The sequence below is a fragment of the Tyto alba genome, unplaced genomic scaffold, assembly GCF_018691265.1.
Source record: "Tyto alba isolate M040663 unplaced genomic scaffold, T.alba_DEE_v4.0 Super-Scaffold_21, whole genome shotgun sequence".
NCBI classification, from domain to species: domain Eukaryota; kingdom Metazoa; phylum Chordata; class Aves; order Strigiformes; family Tytonidae; genus Tyto; species Tyto alba.
Genome location: NW_024881295.1, coordinates 17,991,250 through 18,008,716, shown reverse-complemented (window position 1 = coordinate 18,008,716; position 17,467 = coordinate 17,991,250). Strand labels below are relative to the sequence as shown.

The 17,467-nt window shown below is 45.7% G+C and overlaps 1 protein-coding gene across 1 annotated transcript in view; it reads left to right on the top strand.

The window, feature by feature from the left end:
* The window catches only part of TMTC1 (transmembrane O-mannosyltransferase targeting cadherins 1), a 148,029-nt gene that overhangs the window by 100,877 nt on the left and 29,685 nt on the right, over positions 1–17,467 (top strand). The window contains exon 11 of the mRNA XM_042795478.1: positions 6,186–6,299. Coding sequence (XP_042651412.1) covers positions 6,186–6,299 — 114 coding nt within the window. The remainder of the gene's footprint in view (positions 1–6,185; positions 6,300–17,467) is intronic.

Genomic DNA, 17,467 nt, shown 5'->3' with positions numbered 1-17,467 from the left:
TGTCAGTCTTCACTGGATGCCTTCAAACTCTAATTCATCCTTTTGAGAAGGAGACCAGAATCACCTTTCAAGAGATATGTGCAGCACAGTAATGTAAAACTGCTTTCTGGTTTTTGTTCTCTTCTAATTCCTGATCTTCCACTTGCCTTTTGTGACCTTTCCCAAGCACTGGGTGATATTTTCACAGTCCACGTGAACTCTAAGATACCTATTGTGAGTGGAAGTGTCTGATTTATAGACATCAATCTGTGTGCAGATTTATGCAAATTTAGAGTGTGTGTGTGTGTACACCCTCTCTGATACTTGTGCTCTCCCGGAATTGCATATCATCTATCATCTTCTTGTCCAGCCTTCAATACCACAAGATCCTTCTGCAACAATCTGTCGTTAGCTTTAATTCCTGCGGTGTGATTCACATTGGTGTCATCAGCAAACGTGTCGCCTCCCTGTTTGCTCCCTTTTCAAGATCCTTTGTGAACATATGAAGCAGTTCAGATACCACTGCATGCCTCTTGGGAACACTGCTTGCAATTTTCTCCAATTGTAAAAACTCTTCGCATACTCGGTGCTCTTTGCTTGCTGTCTTTCAACTAAGTATTGATTCAGGAGAGGACCTTCCCTCTTACTCCATGGTGTCTTTAAGATATTGGAAGTCTTTAGTGATGAATTTTATCAAAAGCCTTTTTGAACATTTAAGTGCACAACATTTGATGTATGTGATTCTGGCTGACTGGGTTATATATGGATTTTCATAAAAGCTTTCCATAGTTTCAGTACCACGTGCCTGTTGAGTCTATCAAAGAACAGCAGATCTGCCCTACCAACTTCTTTCTGCAAAATACAAGGCTAATTCTTCTTTGTTGGATTGTAGTTATCCAGCTGTTTGCTAAAACTAGTCTTTATTATGGTTTTCCCCACGTTACCTGGAGTGGAAAGCAGACTTGCTGGTGTGTTGCCCCCCGGATCCCTCCCCCGGAGCCAAGTGACATCAAGTTCATCACCTCCCATTTCTCCAGTGCCAGCCTCATTTAAATGATAGGCTACATACCGCAGCTAATAGCAACTTCATGTTTGATTTCCTTTGGATGCATACTACCAGGCCCAGTGGATTTACAACTGTTCCTGGTGTTGATTTTTTTTTAAAGCTTCTTTTACTGCCACTTCAGTTTGAGACAGTGCTTCGGACTTGCCCCTGTGAGGGAAGGCTCCCATGTTTAAACCTCCTTCAGTTCCCCTGTAATGAGCACTGGTGCAGATAATCCATTTAGCTTTTCTGTCGTGGCCTTTTCTTCTTCAAGCACTACTTTTAGACCTCCATCATCTATTTGCCTTAGGGGATCTTTGTCAGGTTTCCTGTATCTGATGTATTCCATTATTAGCTTTGATGGCTTTAGTGAGTTTTTCCTTAAATCTCTTTTGGTCTGCCTAATTATGGTTTATGTTTAACTTACTGAGGTTTATAGTCTCTTCCTTTTTCCTTCTGTAGCTGTGATGGTCACTTTTTAAAGGACGTTTTTCATTTCTCATAGCTTTTTTTACTATGCTGTCACTGGCCTTTTTGTTGTCCTTTTAAGATCATCTTTGATAGGTGTTATACATCTCTTGTGAGTCTGTAATAATGGTAGGACTCTTCTTCTTGATGGGAAGGAAATGCAAAAGAAGAATAGTATAGCAAGAAGAGGATGTCATCCCAGGACGGGGAGATCTCATCTTTGGGGCAGAAGGAGGAGGCTATATATAGGCTGATGAGGAGAGGAAGGAGGGGTGGATGGAGGCATGTGCAATGGCAATAAATTAGAAAGGACAGAGTGGGAGGAGGAGATAAGCAAGACTAAAGAAGTATGAGGGAAAATAATAAGGAAACAGAACAAATCTATAGATGTGGGAAAGGAGCCATAAATCAACCTACTTGGGAGCCTCTGTGTGTGTGTTGAATTTTTTTTTTTTTTTTTTAAAGAGGTATGTGCTGAGAGAATCTTTACACCCATTCCTAGTTCTTCATTCTTATTTTTCCAGTTGCTGCTTTAATTAATTACTGCTTTTTCCCTCCTTTATTTTTTTTTTGCTTCACCTCTCCTTTCCATTCCTCCATTTGCTAGGATGTGTTTCTTCAGGGTCGATATGTGTCAGTTCCCTTGGCTGAGACATGTTCTGTTATACACGCTTTCTCTACGCTGGTCCAGGAGACATTTATATACCCAGCGTGTTGTCAGTTTTGTGCTTGTACTCCATTTTGTCCCATTTTCAAGGCTTACCCCACTTTGACATTGCGTGGCGTGGCACCACTGTTACCATTTCTGAGACATCCTGACTCAGTTTCCAGCCCAGGGGCCAAGTTTTATGGCTGTAGAAATCCTGCTGGGTCCTGGCTGAAAGGAGCAGTGGCAGGGCAGGATGCTACTGTCTGAGGAAATGATGAATTTGACCCATAGGTGTACTAACATACGTGCGAGAACTAAATGAGAAGCCAATGAACCACAAGTATAAGAAGTGGCCAAATATATAGAAATCTGAAAAAGTGAGGCATATTATTCCAACAGATCTCTAAAAGCCCCAAGCAGTTTGCCTTACTGTATTGGCAGGTGGGCAGAGAGGGCTTATTTATTAAATATTTAAAGAACTACCCTATAGAGCAAACGCACAGGCCAGGAGGTCAGGCTCCACAGTCATCAACCGTGTCAGTGTTAATGTCTGAAACCAGGGAGAGAGAGGTGAGGGCTGTGGACTAACCTCTGCATCCGCTGTACCGAACTTTCCAAGGTTTGTCACGCTGCCACGTCTCCTGTTGCTCCTGGAAAGCATCTGCATGCCCTGCCCACATTTGTGACAGAGCCTGGAAACGCAGTCGCAACCAGCAAAGAAACTGCATAAAAGTGGCACTTTCTTAGTCAGCAGTTTTCCCTCCCAAGCCAGGTCTGCTGACTTCAGTAATTTGCAAAAACCAACCCAGCCCCAAAGGTGGCATTTACTGCTGTGTTATTTTGTTAATTCTGAAAGCCAGCTCAGCTGAGGAGAGCAAGTCCTATTGCATTGTGTGCAACTTCTATAGAACAGTTTAATATGGCTCAACAATGATATCTGGTGAAATCAATACAAGGGTAAGAGGCCAAGGAAAGCAGTTGTTTGTGTTATTAGAGAATAATTTGCTATGGAGAACCTTTATTGATGATAATGATTCCCAAAGCAGAGGAGACCCCATGGGGCTCTCAGGGCTCCTGCTGAGGCAGGAGTGGCCTCATTTCCTTGTAAACTGAGCACTTTTCATACAGAAATCACAGAATATCAGTGGCGCTTCTGCCCTGCACCCAGTCACTTTGCAGAGAAAAATATGCTCTTAGGAAAACAGCAGAGGGGACCACATGAGACTTTTCCTAACTGAAGAGGGATTTAGGTAATGCCGGTATTTGAGGTTGGAAAATACCAATGGTATTTTGTTTCTATGATTTACGGCTTTTGCCTTTCCATGGAGAGGAAGTGTTACGCAAAAGGGTTTACCTATTGTTTATTTTCCATTTATGTTTCTTGCTGCTGTCATAGAAGTCAAAAGGGAAGGAAATCCTCCAGAGAAGTGACGTCCAATCTCAGTGGGCTTGTTTCTGGCTGGAGCCAGATCGGTGCTATAGATTTTCAGAAGGGCACGTGTGTGCTGGGCTGGGGAAGAAGGGAAATAGGAGAGTTTGGAAAAGCACGTTGGAAAATTAGATTGAAATTGTGAGAGACTGGGGGCTTGTGGGAAGCAGAAATGGAAAAAACATTGTGTTCTGCTTTGTTATTTATACTCCACCCTTTCCTGCTTGGCTTTCATTATGGACATTATTGTTTCCTCTGTCAATGAGCAAACAGTGTTCTTGGCTGGTCAAGAATCAATTAGCAGGAGTGTTTGCCTAAACTCTCCTAAAAAATCCCCTCTACATCCAGCGCTGGGTCTGCTACTACCTCCCACAGCGCAGAGACTCCAGGCAGCCTCAGTCATTGCTACGTGCGTTTACAGAATGAAACACCCCCCTTCCCGCCCCTGCGAGGCGAATAAATAGGTCAGGGAGTGCAAGCGGTGTCGTAAGAATCCAAACCGATCTCTGCCTTTCCTAAGTCGCCCCCACCTCCAGCAGAAGCACACAGGTGAAAGAAGCCTTATTAATGGCATTTTAATAAATGGGACCAGCAGGATTAATAATAAATTCTATTTAAAGGGAAACAGTCCAGAATTAAAACATTTAAACATATGCATCTTACTGTTAAAATGGTATCTCGTTAAAACTGAAGTACTTGTGCATATGTAATGTACTCCTCACCGTTAACTCAGTTCGCTGTGTTTCAGCAGGGGCTGTAGCAGAGCCAGCAACTCATTGCGCGTAGCTCTGAGCGAGCAGCAGTTTTGAGTGTCTGTCCGTGTCTGTCCCTGTAACGCTGGCACTGATGTAATGAAACCCTCTCTGTATAAGAATTAATATGCCAGTAATGCCCAGAGGTTGTAAGTGTGTAGTTAATAGCTCCCAAGGCCAATGGAAATTAACACAGCCATAGCAGTCACACATTACTTGCTGCTGGTGCAGTATATCTTTGTGAAAACTAATATAGAAAATCATTCTCTTAAGAATAGCATCAATTAACTGATTTAATTCAGCGATTAGTCACAAAATGTCTTATTCCTATAGTGCTCCCAGTAAGTAATTTGGAAATACCTGATAATTAGGAAGCCAAATGCAAGGTGTATTTTTAATTTCAGTAGGCAAACCATGGCTGTGTTGTGCTGAACTCTGTAAGGCAGCCGTGGGCGAAGCTTTGGAAGCTTTCACAAGTAGGCATTAGCGATGCTTGATACCACTGGCTGCAGATAACCAAAAAGACCTCATATTTGCCACTACAATTCTCCAGCACCATTTTACAATGAAATCCCTGAAAAAGGGTTTCTGCAGCCGTGGGTGCATTCCCCCCACGGGAGAGGCTGTGCATGCCACTCTGGGGGCTGTGTGCGACCCCATCTCATTATGATTAACTTCCATGCCCACCAAAGTTAAACAGAAGAGACAGACAAGGCAAAGCAACAAGACTTGGGAGTTTCCTAAACCTTGTTTTTCTTACATGAGGTAGGAGAGGTAATGGGGGGAGAAAAGAAAGCAGCTGGCAGGAATCTGCCTGTGAGCAAGAAACAGCGCTTTGACTGCTTTTACATGAACAGATTCATCCATCCTTATTTCCCATTACCTCAGAGAGCCCCTATTTATGTTTTGGAAAGGATTCCCCCATTAAACAAAGTACTGACTTCTCTGGATTCTTGCAGGGGAAATGTTTCCATGGCATACGTGCTCCTGTGATTTCTTTCTCTCTTTAACCTTGAAACAGTATTTCCTCTAGCTGTGCAAGGTGTACCTTGCTTTCTGTTCTCTCAATTAAGTAAATAAGCATATGCTTGCTTGCTTTTTTCCTTTTGTCTTTGTGCCCTCATTGTTAATTCCAAATGTTGAGTCCAATCTACACGTGGCAGGGGAGATGAAGGGGAGGGATGGGGTGGCTGTGCAGCCACATGTCCTCAGTCATGTATTATATCATCAGAGCACGCAACTTGCCAGCTAAGGGCGAGCGTCCCATTAGCCCTCACCTCCTGGCCATACTCTGCTCAGCACTAAGCAGTGCATACATGCTGGCTTGGTACTCAGAGTATGATATGCATCCCCTCTAGTGGCTGATGCGTATGGAAAAGATACCTTCCTTCTGGTGCCTGCAGCTGACCAATTTAAATCAAGATTTTCATAAGGCGCTTCATGGCACTCAAGTTTAAGCAGGGAGTCTGTTATGGCTATATTATAGAGAGTACTGCATGCTTTCCCTCTAAATATTAGCCTTTTTAGGGTATTTCAATTTAATAATACAAATTTTGAAATACGGCATCATCTGTCCACAGGGAGTGTTGCAGTGTTGGTGCTAGAGGTGCCTGTGGTGACAGGGGCCAGGACGAGTTGAATTGCTACCACATATTTATGTCCTCCAGGGGCTTGTGGAATTCCAGTGGCACGGGGCAAGCTTGGGGTTGTAACATGAGTTGTGTTGGCATGAGCGTGCAGGATAAGGCGCTCAAAATCCGAGCAAAATTTTCAGAAAAAAGGGACCGCGAGAAGAAGGTGGACTTTGGGGAAGGTGGGTTAAGCTGGCTGCTAACACCATCCTGCTTCTGTTCCTCTTTGCAGCTCAGGAGTGAAGACCCTGCCCCACAATGCCAAGGTGCACTACAACTACGCCAATTTTCTGAAAGACCAGGGCCGTAACGTTGAGGCGATCTACCACTACAAAACTGCTCTCAAGTAAGTCCCTTGATGGCCTGGAGGGGCTTGGGCTGCACGGTGCAGCCTGCTGTCAGCCCAGCCCTTCCCCGCTGGGGATGGGGCGAGTTGCCTGCTCCTCACCCTCGGCTCCCAGGGCAGCTTGACTTCTGGAGGTTGGGAAGGTTCCCTGGCTTGGTGTTTGCGTGTCATTAAATGAGCTAGCCTGGCATTCCTCCAGCTCCACGTGTGTATATGTGTGTGTGTGCGTGCGTGCGTGCATACACTTCAGTGTATGAGATAGAAATGTTACCATAGCTACACGTTGAGCAATGAGGTGTCATTTTACACAGCTGAATGTATGCTGGTAAGCAGGAGGTAGTTGTCATAAATGCATTTTCAGGTTCCTGGGCCATTTATCTTAGTAAATTGTTAATGGTGCGTGCCTGGAAAATGCCAGTGCTGTAGCCATCTGAAGTGCGGTAATAATAATAGTACTTACTACTTGTATTGAGGCTTCTGTCCACAGAGCTTTGCATGAACACTAAACTAATTGATCTGAAAATGCTTCTGTGCAGTAACGGAGTAAATATCATTACTGTGGTTCTGTACAGGGGGAAGCTGGAGCAGGAGGGTGAATTGCCTTGCCTGTGGATGCCTGGTAAATCTGGGCCCGGGGTTGTGCTGTAATATGGGACATTTCCCGTGGTATCTCTGAAGGACCTTCCCAACCACGCGCCGATGGGGTGCATCCCTCCGCTCGCCGCTTCTGCCGGTGCTGTTCGTGCAGCTCAGCTGCTCCCGGCTGCCCAGGCAGTGCTCGGTGCAGCAAGCAGGTCACCCCGCTTCCCAAAACCTCTCCCCTCTGGTCCTGGGGGCGTGGGAGAAGGGACAAGCTCCTCAGGGGAATGAGTGCAGGGAAAAGGGTGAGCAAACATGGAGGGTGCGGATAATGTCTTCAGGAATAAAAGCGTATGTGGGAAGGACAGACAAGGTGAAAAGTGGCTCTGATGGACAGCAAGGGCAGAGCTCAGCTCCACAGGACACATCAGGAGGTGCAAAAAAATGTTCTTTCCTGACACATGGTGTGACAGGAAACTCCAGAAATTACATTTATGTTTTGCTTTCTGGCCAGCTGACAGGCTTATACCGATGGCCCTCCAAGGGCTCCTAACCCACCCAGGTTAATCTGGGAGGACAGGAGTTCATTGTTATTGAGGAGGGACTGAACCTGGGTGAAGGTGATTTTTAGCTTTTTTGAGCAGCATCCTGTTCTGTTTTACCATGTTGGGCATTTAGGAAGTGATTTAGAAAAACCTCCATCCTATTTTTTAATGTTTCCAGGAATGGAAAATCCAGCACAACCATCAATAAATTGTGCTGAAGGTTAATTACCTTGGCTATTGAAAATGTCCTCCTGTATTTTTAGTCTGATTTGTTTGTCAGCTTACAGTCACTGGATTTGTTTACACCCTGGCCACATTGAAGATCCCATTACCAAAAGTCTGTTTTCCATAGAGTAATCAACTCCTCCCTTAACCTGCTGCTTGATACAACCCACTGATGTAGCTGCTAGTGTTTTCAGCATTATTTGAGTTTTTGCAGTCCTTCAGTTGTTCCTATAGCTAGTCTCTGAACTTCCTCCAACTTACTAGTAAAGCCCACTGCAAGTTAAAAAGGACTAAGAAAAATATCCAAGCCCTGCAGTGAATGTGCTAGTACACAGTGTAACATAACTGCTCCTACTGACGTTGCCTCTGCTTGTGTAAATGGGATTTGCTGACAAAATACTTTGCTCTTCTCAAACTTAGCAGCACCCATTTATTATAATGTTGTCTTCTGCTCTGCAGTATTTCAATTATGAAAGAGTCTGTTTTGAGAACTGACAGCAAACACTTCCTCAACTTTATTAGATAGCATGGTTTGTGCTGGTGGTATTGTTTATAGAGCATCCAGAGCTTTGTCGGGGCTTGGAGCCACACAGAACTAACCATGCTCTTCTCTAGGTGCTTGGTGTCTCTGTGGTACTGATGCTAAAGATCCACTTGTTTCAGTAATTACAGGATTAGTTGACACTTTTGAAAAGCGAGCCTCTGTCCCCAGTTTGTGCATTCACTATCAGACCCGGTGGTGCAGACCAGGAGTTGGGAGTCTCCTGATGGCTCCATCATTGGGAAGCTGCATTACTTGGTGCCACCACCTCATCTCTGCACTTATGCTTTCTTTATTTTTACTCCTTCTTCCCACCCCTGTCACAGGCAAATTATTTGGGACCTGTATAATAAGCAATAAACCAGTGTAAGTAGAAAATGTAGTGTGTTTTGCTGTTGAGAATTATGTTCTGTGTTTTCCCCTCAGACATACCCCTTCTGAAATGCCTGGGGTTGTGTGTAGGCCTTGCAGCCTCTGCTAGGTGCCTACACATGGTGGCTGCGTTGAAGCGGTGGAGAAGGTGATGGATGAGGGACAGGCAACATGATTGTGGATATAGTGGAAGACCCTAGGCAGGTATCGCAGATAAGAACGTATTTCATGTCCAAACTGTTTACCCATCCTCACAGACTCCAGCTGTGCAGTCACTGCTCTGATTGTAGACCAATTACTCTACAATTATACAGAAAAAAAGTAGTAGCTGTAACATCCTGACCTAGAGTTTGATGGTTCAGGGTATTTTTGGCCACTGTCCTGATCTGAAAATGGAAGACCAGCTGAAAAATCTGAAGCCCCAGTCACTCCGTGAATTTCCTCATCAGGGAGTAAGCAGAGGAGCAGCTCAGGTGCTAACACAGCGAGCTTCCCCGGTTTCCCCCAGGTACCCCTCAGTGGGTGTCTGCTCTCCGGGTGAGCCTGCGTGGATCCACACTGCCCAGATTACAGAAAACACGAGCTACTCAGGAGGCTTTGCAATCCAGCGGCAGCGCCGTCAGAAGTATGGGAGATCAAAATATCATATCTGCCTAGTGAGCAGATCAATAAGGAAATTAATAAGGAAATGGAGTCAATAAGGACATGGACTGCTGCCACCCGGGAGGGAGCTGGGGGGAGAGGGAGAGCAGCATCGCTTTGTACCAGCTCTGTCTGGGGCACGTGGATGGTGGCTCATCCGTCTTTCCAGCTCGCTTCTAAAGCTTGTTGCCAAATTACAATGTAGGTCTGCTTGATCTCCGGTGAATGAGCCTAACTGTTTGCTAAACAAAAGTGATCCTGTTGGTCCGCCCGCGGCTGCTTGAGCTGCTCACAATTACCATTCCACCGACGTAAGGATGCGTTTCTACGTGCTGCTTCCTTGCCAGAAGTGTCGGTTGCCGTGCAGCTATTTAGCAAAGCAACCCCTTGCTCCTGTGAAGGAGGCAGGTGGTGTTGTAGCTATAGCTGTGGGGAAGGATGTCGAAGTGCACACAGGTTATGTAGTGAAATAATAGCAATTGAGACTAAACCCTGGGAAAGTGGATCCCAGGTGCTTTAATCGCTTGCTCCCATTCCTGCTTTCAAAGGCAGGCAGGATCCTCTGCTGGCGCATGTTGGTGTATCTGTTAACTTCAGGGCAAATAAATGGTGGAGAAGAATGTGTTTTCTCTGACAGGGAAACTGCAGGGCATGTTTCGAAGGCAAACGCGGCAATTGATCCCGATAACCACCTGTTGATGCAGTTGCAGGCGGCCAGCCAAAAAACCGATTCCTCACCCTAGCCTAAGGGCCAGTGACACAACACCCTGACTGAGGTTTAGGTAGTTTGTGTAATCTAATTATGCTGCCCAAGAGTGGGGGAAGCGAAAACTGAAATGAAATGCAAAAATGGAGAACAGCATTTGAATTGGAGAGGGGGAGAATGAACAGAAACAATGTTCTGTGTACGTAGGAAAAGCTGCTCCTGAATGTTGGCTTCCTAGAAGGGGAATGGAAGCAGAGCCCTTTGGAGATACAAGATGAGTTACCTGTAAGCAGACCTGATGAACAGCTGTTGTTCTGCAGTTGTAGCAGTGGGTTATAAACCTTTCATTTTACCTTCAGTAAAACAAGAAAAACACACTGCTGGATTAGACTGCTCTGCTGGTTTGCCTGACATATGGTAGTGACCCTGGGAGACACTTGGGGGTTTTTTCCTGAAAAAAAAAAAAAGGCCAGAAATACTCTGAGATGCAAGTTGGCCATGGCTACTCCAAAAGCTGTCCTTAACATTCTTGCTGCTGCTTCTGCTGCAGATTTGTGGCTGTTGCTAAGAATTGTGGAGACCCCCCTGCTCCTGGAGATCAAATGGTGCTGGTCTTACCTGAAATAAAACTTGTCTCACCACTCGTGTGTTTGTGAGTGAGACTGTGAGGTCATGCAAGCTCACACAAATAGGAAGAACAACTGATGTGCTAATGAAGACATTTTTGCTGTTGTTGATAGTTACCAAGCTTTTGTCCTGCTTCCCCCCATCCTTGTGTGCTTGATGTTGCTGTTGACTGTTTTACTGCTCCTGGGGATCGCATGTGAGCTGACATGCAGAGAGAGAAAAGCAGCAGAGCCTTAAAACCCATTTGATGAACATTCGTTATGTATCTAATAACCCTTTTAAGAGTGGATGGGGGGGCAAAATTCCCTGCTACAGTTGCACTCATTCAAAATTCTAATTCCCAAAGCAGCTCTGTCTTACTATCTGTCTCCGTGTTTGTTGCCAGGGCCGTGCTTCCCATGGATGGCAGATCGATGTGAGCAGCAGCAGCTGGGGCTGAAGGAGTTTGCTGGGTTTCTTGCTGGAGTTGGGTGAATAAACATGCTAATAATAGTTCTGTGCTATACAAGCTACATTTCTGTGTCTGGCAAAAGGTCAGCACCTAAAAATTCGTGTTTGCACTTTTGGATATAAAAACATACAGATTTGCCCTTAATTTAAAAATGCCAGTTGAGTATTGTGTTTAAGTTAACAGTGAGGGAGAAAGAGATATCTTTGTGTGAAGGCACATACTGTGACCATCAAATGATCCAAAATGGTCAAATCATAACCGAGCTATTTCTTCATAACTGATTTTTGTTGGATGAAAGTCACAGAAATGAACTGGGATTGGAGAACTAAAAAAGGAGAAGTTCTGGAAAGAAAGAAATACAGACAGTAAGCTGAGGAGGGCGAGAGAGAGACTCAGGCTGGCTCTGCAAGCCTCAGGCACCTCGGGGCAACCTGGAGCTGCTCTTTCCCAGAGGAGGCGTGGGCAAGCGTGTGAACTCTTACCATCAGTGTAATACCTGATAGTATAGAGTCCTGCAGGAAGTATCAATGTATATGTAATACTGTGAGTTTATGTACATAAATGCTCTGATGTGTGTGCATGAGAGTGCACGCGTGTCCGCAGTGTGTCTCTGTGTGTGTGTGTGTATGTGTCCATCTAGAAGTTCATAGCCATAAGCTCCCCTTGGACTTTCCCTGCCCGACGCTGGTGACTGAATAGAGCAAGAAAGGGACCAGCCTGGCATGCAGAAACCTCCATTCTCCCTTGTGGCATCTTCCAGAGATGGGAACCTCTGGGCAGCAAGCAGGAACACCCAGGCCGGCTTTCTTAGCAGCTCAGGGAGCTGCTCTGGTGCTTATTCTTGAGGGAGAGGAGAGAGTGGACCAGAAGGCAGATGAACCAGTATGAAAACACTTGGTGCTGCAACATGTGGTCTGGCTCTTGCAGAGCTTGCAAATAATACAGCTTAGGGCATTGCCCACAGCATGGAAACTGGGCATGATGGTTTGTGGCATCAAGAAGTGTCTTGAGATTGTGCTTATGTAAACTTGGTACTCAAACGCAGGCTAGAGGGAGGAGGAGGGAGGAGGAAGCAGTGTGGGTACCATATCAATATCCCTCACTGAGGGAATAAAATTGGTTCATAACATTGCTGGAATGGCTAGAAAAAAGGAGCAAGCAAGACTGCTCTTTCTCCTCACTCCACTTTAGAAATAAAGCCCTAATGCAATAAGGGAGACTCAGGTTTCTTGCTAAGCTTTCCCACACACCTTCCCACTGGGTTTTTATATATCTTAGATCAACAGTATCTGGGGTTGTTTAAATTCAGTTAAATTGCACTCTCCATGCAGTAAAAAAATTGTGTTCATACAGCCCTTTATGTGTGTGTGTGTCTGTGTGTGTGCGCCTTGAAAATGCCTCTCAGCGTGGACTGCAGGTGGCCTTGGATACCATCTGTGATTTATTTCTGGAAAGAATTAAAATACCAGCACCATTTGTTAGCCTGTTTTTACAGTGAGTCAAAAATGTGCAGCACTGCTTTGCTGCGACTGCCAGGGCTGCATTTGCTCCCAAAACCGTGAGTGCCCTTCTGACACTTGATGTTACTTAGGTCAGGCCCTTGGAGCAAGCCCTCTGGTTAGGCATTTGATGAAGCAGTCTTCACAGAGACTTCACATAATACCCTGTGTTAGTGGATGTTACAGACTTGAGGCAGATTATAGCCAAGCAGGCGGAAACATCTTTGCACGGTGTTTTTCTGAATCGCACTTTGACGATGGGCTTTTGGGGTAATTGGTGCTCTTGTGTACATATATGGTGGCTGTCCTGTAGCTAGACAAAATTGTTGAGTGATTTAATAGTAATTGATGGCTGAAAAGGCTGCCTGGTAATTTGAATCGGAGACTTAATGACCTTTACAACACAGTGCATGGGATGATGGCCAAATTACTTCAGTCAGTGTAATTTATTTTTTAACCTGTTCTCTATAAAGTGCTAATCCCTGCCTGTTTCGGGGTGTGCTCCACCTCTGTTCAATTTTTCTGCATTTTTGTGGTCAAATATCCATCAATCAAGGCCCAGGCATTTATTTACTGAAAAACCCAAACTGGTGTAAGTGCAACCATGGGACCTGATGCAGAGGCAGTATGTATGCAGTGTAACCACACTGACAGCGATGGAAGCTGGGTGTGCCTGCTGGGAGGGACAGATGTATGCATAACTCACCCCCGGGTGTTGGTATTTACAGACTGGGTCCCTTCCTAGACCACGGCTTCTGTTGTGGGCGCAGGTCCTTCAGGGACTTGCTGGCTTTTCAGATGTGTCTTCTTGGAGAAGACCCCCCATCAGTTATGAGAATGACTGCTCTATAGCCTTCCTCCGACACTGCGTCATTGCTCTAACTACTTACCTAATGGGTACTAATGCTAAAATTCTGGGGATGGAAAATGTTTCCCTAATGAAGCTCTAAAGCTGTTGTCTTACTGGGACAAGGCATCTATTTTGATTTTTATGTGGGCTACACAGAGAGCAACTTACAGCTATATTTTGCAGGTGCTTAAGTCTACTTCTCACTTTTGGTTAATGAGGACCTCAAATCCAAGGGTTAATTACTTGTTCCCACAGCCATTTCTTTTTCCCGAGCCTTGCTGTCCTTGTCTTTATGAAAACTTTGCTCAAAGAATAACCAGGTAGCACTGATTATTGTCATGCTAAATCATCAGAGACTTGCCTTTGCTGGTTCATACCAGGGCTCAGCAGAAAAATTGGCTCCCAGTGCACATCTCTCAAGGATGACCTTGAGACTTTCTGTGAACGCTTGGTAGGAGTAGTTGAGGCATTCTGCTTATCCCCAGACTTTTGAGTAGCCCCTTCAAGCAATTTGAGTGGTGCTGGAATGGGGCTGCTCTGATTTACACCAAGGACTGAGGCAACCCCCAGACATCTTGGAGACAGCCGCAATCACAGGTGGCAGCACAGGGCTGTACAGCTTCCTCTGGCACCTGTGAACCTTGAGAGATGACAGGCGTGATTTCACCCCATCTGCTTAGGCAAGATGCATGTTGTTATTTCATCCCCTCATGTAATGGTTTGATTGGAGAACTCACTCAATGGTCTCCTGTTTGTGGTGTCCTTCTACTTTCTGTGGGCTCTGTAGAGGTGCCTGCGCCGTTCACACTGTCTGTAAGTCAGACGTGTCGTGAATTTAGTCCTTTGTTAGGCTTGAGTGGTTTCCTGGATTTTCAGGACTTACATGGATCCTGCATAAATTCTTTATGCAAGAGCGTAAACAGGCAGCCCAGTTTGATAACCCCATGTTGCCTCAGCGTTGCAGGGAACCCGTGAGTTTAGCAGGAAAAGTTTTATTTATTTATATTTAGGTGTGACATTGTTTGACTTAAAATCCTTTCTCTCTCCTCTACTCTCTTAAGCTTCTACTCCTGCCCAAATTTGAAAAAGTAATGAAAATTCATAAATTACAGTATTGTTTAATGTGCTACAGGTTTGGTTTTGAAATGTCATGCTTCTGGATATGTTGTTTTGTTGGGGTTTTTTTGTAGTTTTTTCTTAATGGATGCCAGACTCAAAGAATTCATGGGGCTTTTGTCAATTTACAGCTTGAATCTGTTCAGCTTTTATTTTTTTTTTTTTTTTTTTTTTTTTTTTTTTTCACGTTTCTGTCCTGGAGAGGTCTCTCTTGATATTAGAGTACAGCATGGCTGAAGTCCCCTGTGTTCTGCCCATCAACCTTGGATGCTCACCCTGGTAAAAGGGTTTGCCAGTGGCAGGGCACCCGTGGGCTGCTGTTCCTGCCAACTGGGCTGCCGGGTGAGGGGAGAAGCTGCACAGCCAGGACCTTTCTTCCTTCCACCGATCCCTGGCTACGATTCAGCACTTACTATTTATACCAAATCGGCCTCTGGAGGTCTCAGCCGAGATCAAGATCCCGCTGTGCTGGCCACTGACCGTAGCTGGAGGTTGTCATCATTGCAGAGGGCTTGTGCTGTGAGCAGAGAGGCCGTAGTATGGGGCAAGGAAGTTCTGTTGTTGTCTAGTGACGAGGCATGGAGACCCTGACAGACAGACTTGTCCCACGCCACGTGGGAAACGTGGCAGAGATGAGCACCACCTCTCAGCGTCCACGTTTTAAGTGCTCGGTGCCGGAATATGAGTGACTTCTGCTCCCTAAAAAGTAGAAGACACCTGAGGTGGGCTGGGGTACCCAAGGCATCTGTGGGGGGACCCCCTGCCCTTCAGCAGCAGCAGGGGGAGGACATCCTGGGTGGGTGTCTGAAATAGGTGTAGGCACTGATGATCGGGCACCCCCCGCCGCTGACTCCTCGATCAGGACCCGAGCTGGTCCGTGTAACACCAGTGAGGACCCTAATGGGACCCACGGAGCTGCTCAAAGATGTTCTGAGAGCCCCTGGCAGCCTGCTGGGGTGGGATTGCTCCCTGTCTCATTCCTAGCGTTGTGTCAGGCCCTGAGCTGGACCACCTCGTAGCTGAGTACATGGCGATAGGCGCGATGTGAAACCCAGCACTGGGCCGCGCTGAGTACAGCCAGGAGTCTGACTGCTTTGTCACGCTTTCACTGAAGGAGATTATGCCTGAGTCTTTCAAAGGAACCTAAAAGCGTTAGATCTCTCACTTGTGTGACTTTCAACAGGATTTCCAGGTGGGTTTTTGGTTTGTTTTTGTTTTTGTTTTTTTTTTTTTCAAATATAAAAAATCCTAGCCTGCCACAAACCTTCCACCAAGCTGAAGGGTGTTACCTTTGAGGAAATATTGATGCAACTACTAAAACTCTTCAAGGGAAAATCAGCTGCTGCTTAATATTGCAGGATCATCTCTCCCTCAGTAAAAGGAATTCAAATGCTGCAAATTGAAGGTCTTTTTGAGAAAGACATAGGAACTGGCTCCGTGACCTACACATCTCCACATCATGTAGAGCAGCTGTTGGAACAAGGTGCCACACTTATCATGAGGCCATGGCCCAAGTTGTTGCCAGCGCAGGATTGTTCCCTGTAGGAGGACCGGTCTCAGAATTATATCAAGTCAAGTTTTAATTCAACCTGACCTAGAGCTTTATTGAGAACTTACGTAAATATGTGAAAATGAGTATGATGTAATATTAAAATTGGAAAATTGGCTTGAAATAGTATACCGGAGTAAGTATAAAATGGGCAGTATAAAAATTTGGCACAGATTATTCACGTAACATGCTTACTTTTGTTGGCAAAATGATGCCAATAAAATATTACAGTATGTGTTGAAATGGGGCAAAATATGCCTTAAAAACAAGTTGCCATGCTGCCTGCAAGTAATTGGGCTTGGGTAAAAAAAAAAAAAAAAAAAAAAAAGTAACTGACTCCGAGTGCTTAATCTGGCTGAAGTGATCCCGGTGGATGCTGAGTGTTGCGGTAGGGTTGTGCAGGCATCGGGAGAGGTGAGAGCGGGTGGCAGGGAGGCATCCCAGGCATGGAGGATGGGTGAGAGGAGCCCCACTTCTCCTCGTACCACGAGAGAGGCAGCACAGCCTGTTTTCTCATGGCGGTGCAGCAGTGGTAATTAATCACAGCTGCTTCAAAGGTGGAGCGTTCCCTGCGAGTGCTAATTTTAAACGCATTCTTTAATCAAAAGATGTATTAACAGAAAACAGGCACGCTAGATCTCCCCAGCTGAATCACTTGCTGATTTTTCTCTCTATCAGAAATGAATACGCTTGGAGCCCTTTTGAATATTGTGCAAGATGGTGCGGGCAGGATTTTCCTTTGTGCTGCTGCCGCCATGGCATGGCCGTTAGGTTCATGATGGCCAGTGTTGCTTACAGCTTTTATAATGGCTTTAAGGACTCATGTCTGAAGCCACTGGGAAATCTCTTTTGACGGGCTTGTCACTTGGAAAGTGGCGAGGGGCTGGGCAGAGCCACGGGGAGGCACTGGGATGGGGCATCAGGGACAGCCACCCTGGTGCGTGACATCTCAGGGCTGTCCTGGCTCTGAGAGGTGGCTCTGGGCTGCTTTCAATAACCCCTTCATCACGCAGTGGCTGCAGGGGGCTGCCCAGACCCCTGAAAGCCAGTGTCGCAGCCCTTTCAGTGCTGTTCCTGGTAGTTTCCCTGGCTAATTGCGCATTAGCCTGGCCCCGTCCCCTGTTGCTCTCTGCCCCTGCGCAGCCATGGCTGTGCAAAAACCACATCGCGCTCTTTAAGAGCGAGTGGGGAGTTGTCACGCTAATGCCTTTTGCCCCCTGAATGCTTCTGGCACCAGCCCAAGGGCCGTTTAAAAGCAGGACTGCGAGCAGAGCTTGCCAGTAGTTTAAGTGGTCTCCCTTGATCTGAATTAAAAGAATTAAAATTCTTGGTGGATTATAGGTTGTAGTCATGACAACAAATTCCCTCCCTTTCTCTTCTTTTCTGGAATTGTTTCGTAGTTCAGATATGTTGCCAAACAAAACCTTTCAATTTTTCTTCTTAACTAATTTTTCAGGTAATAACAA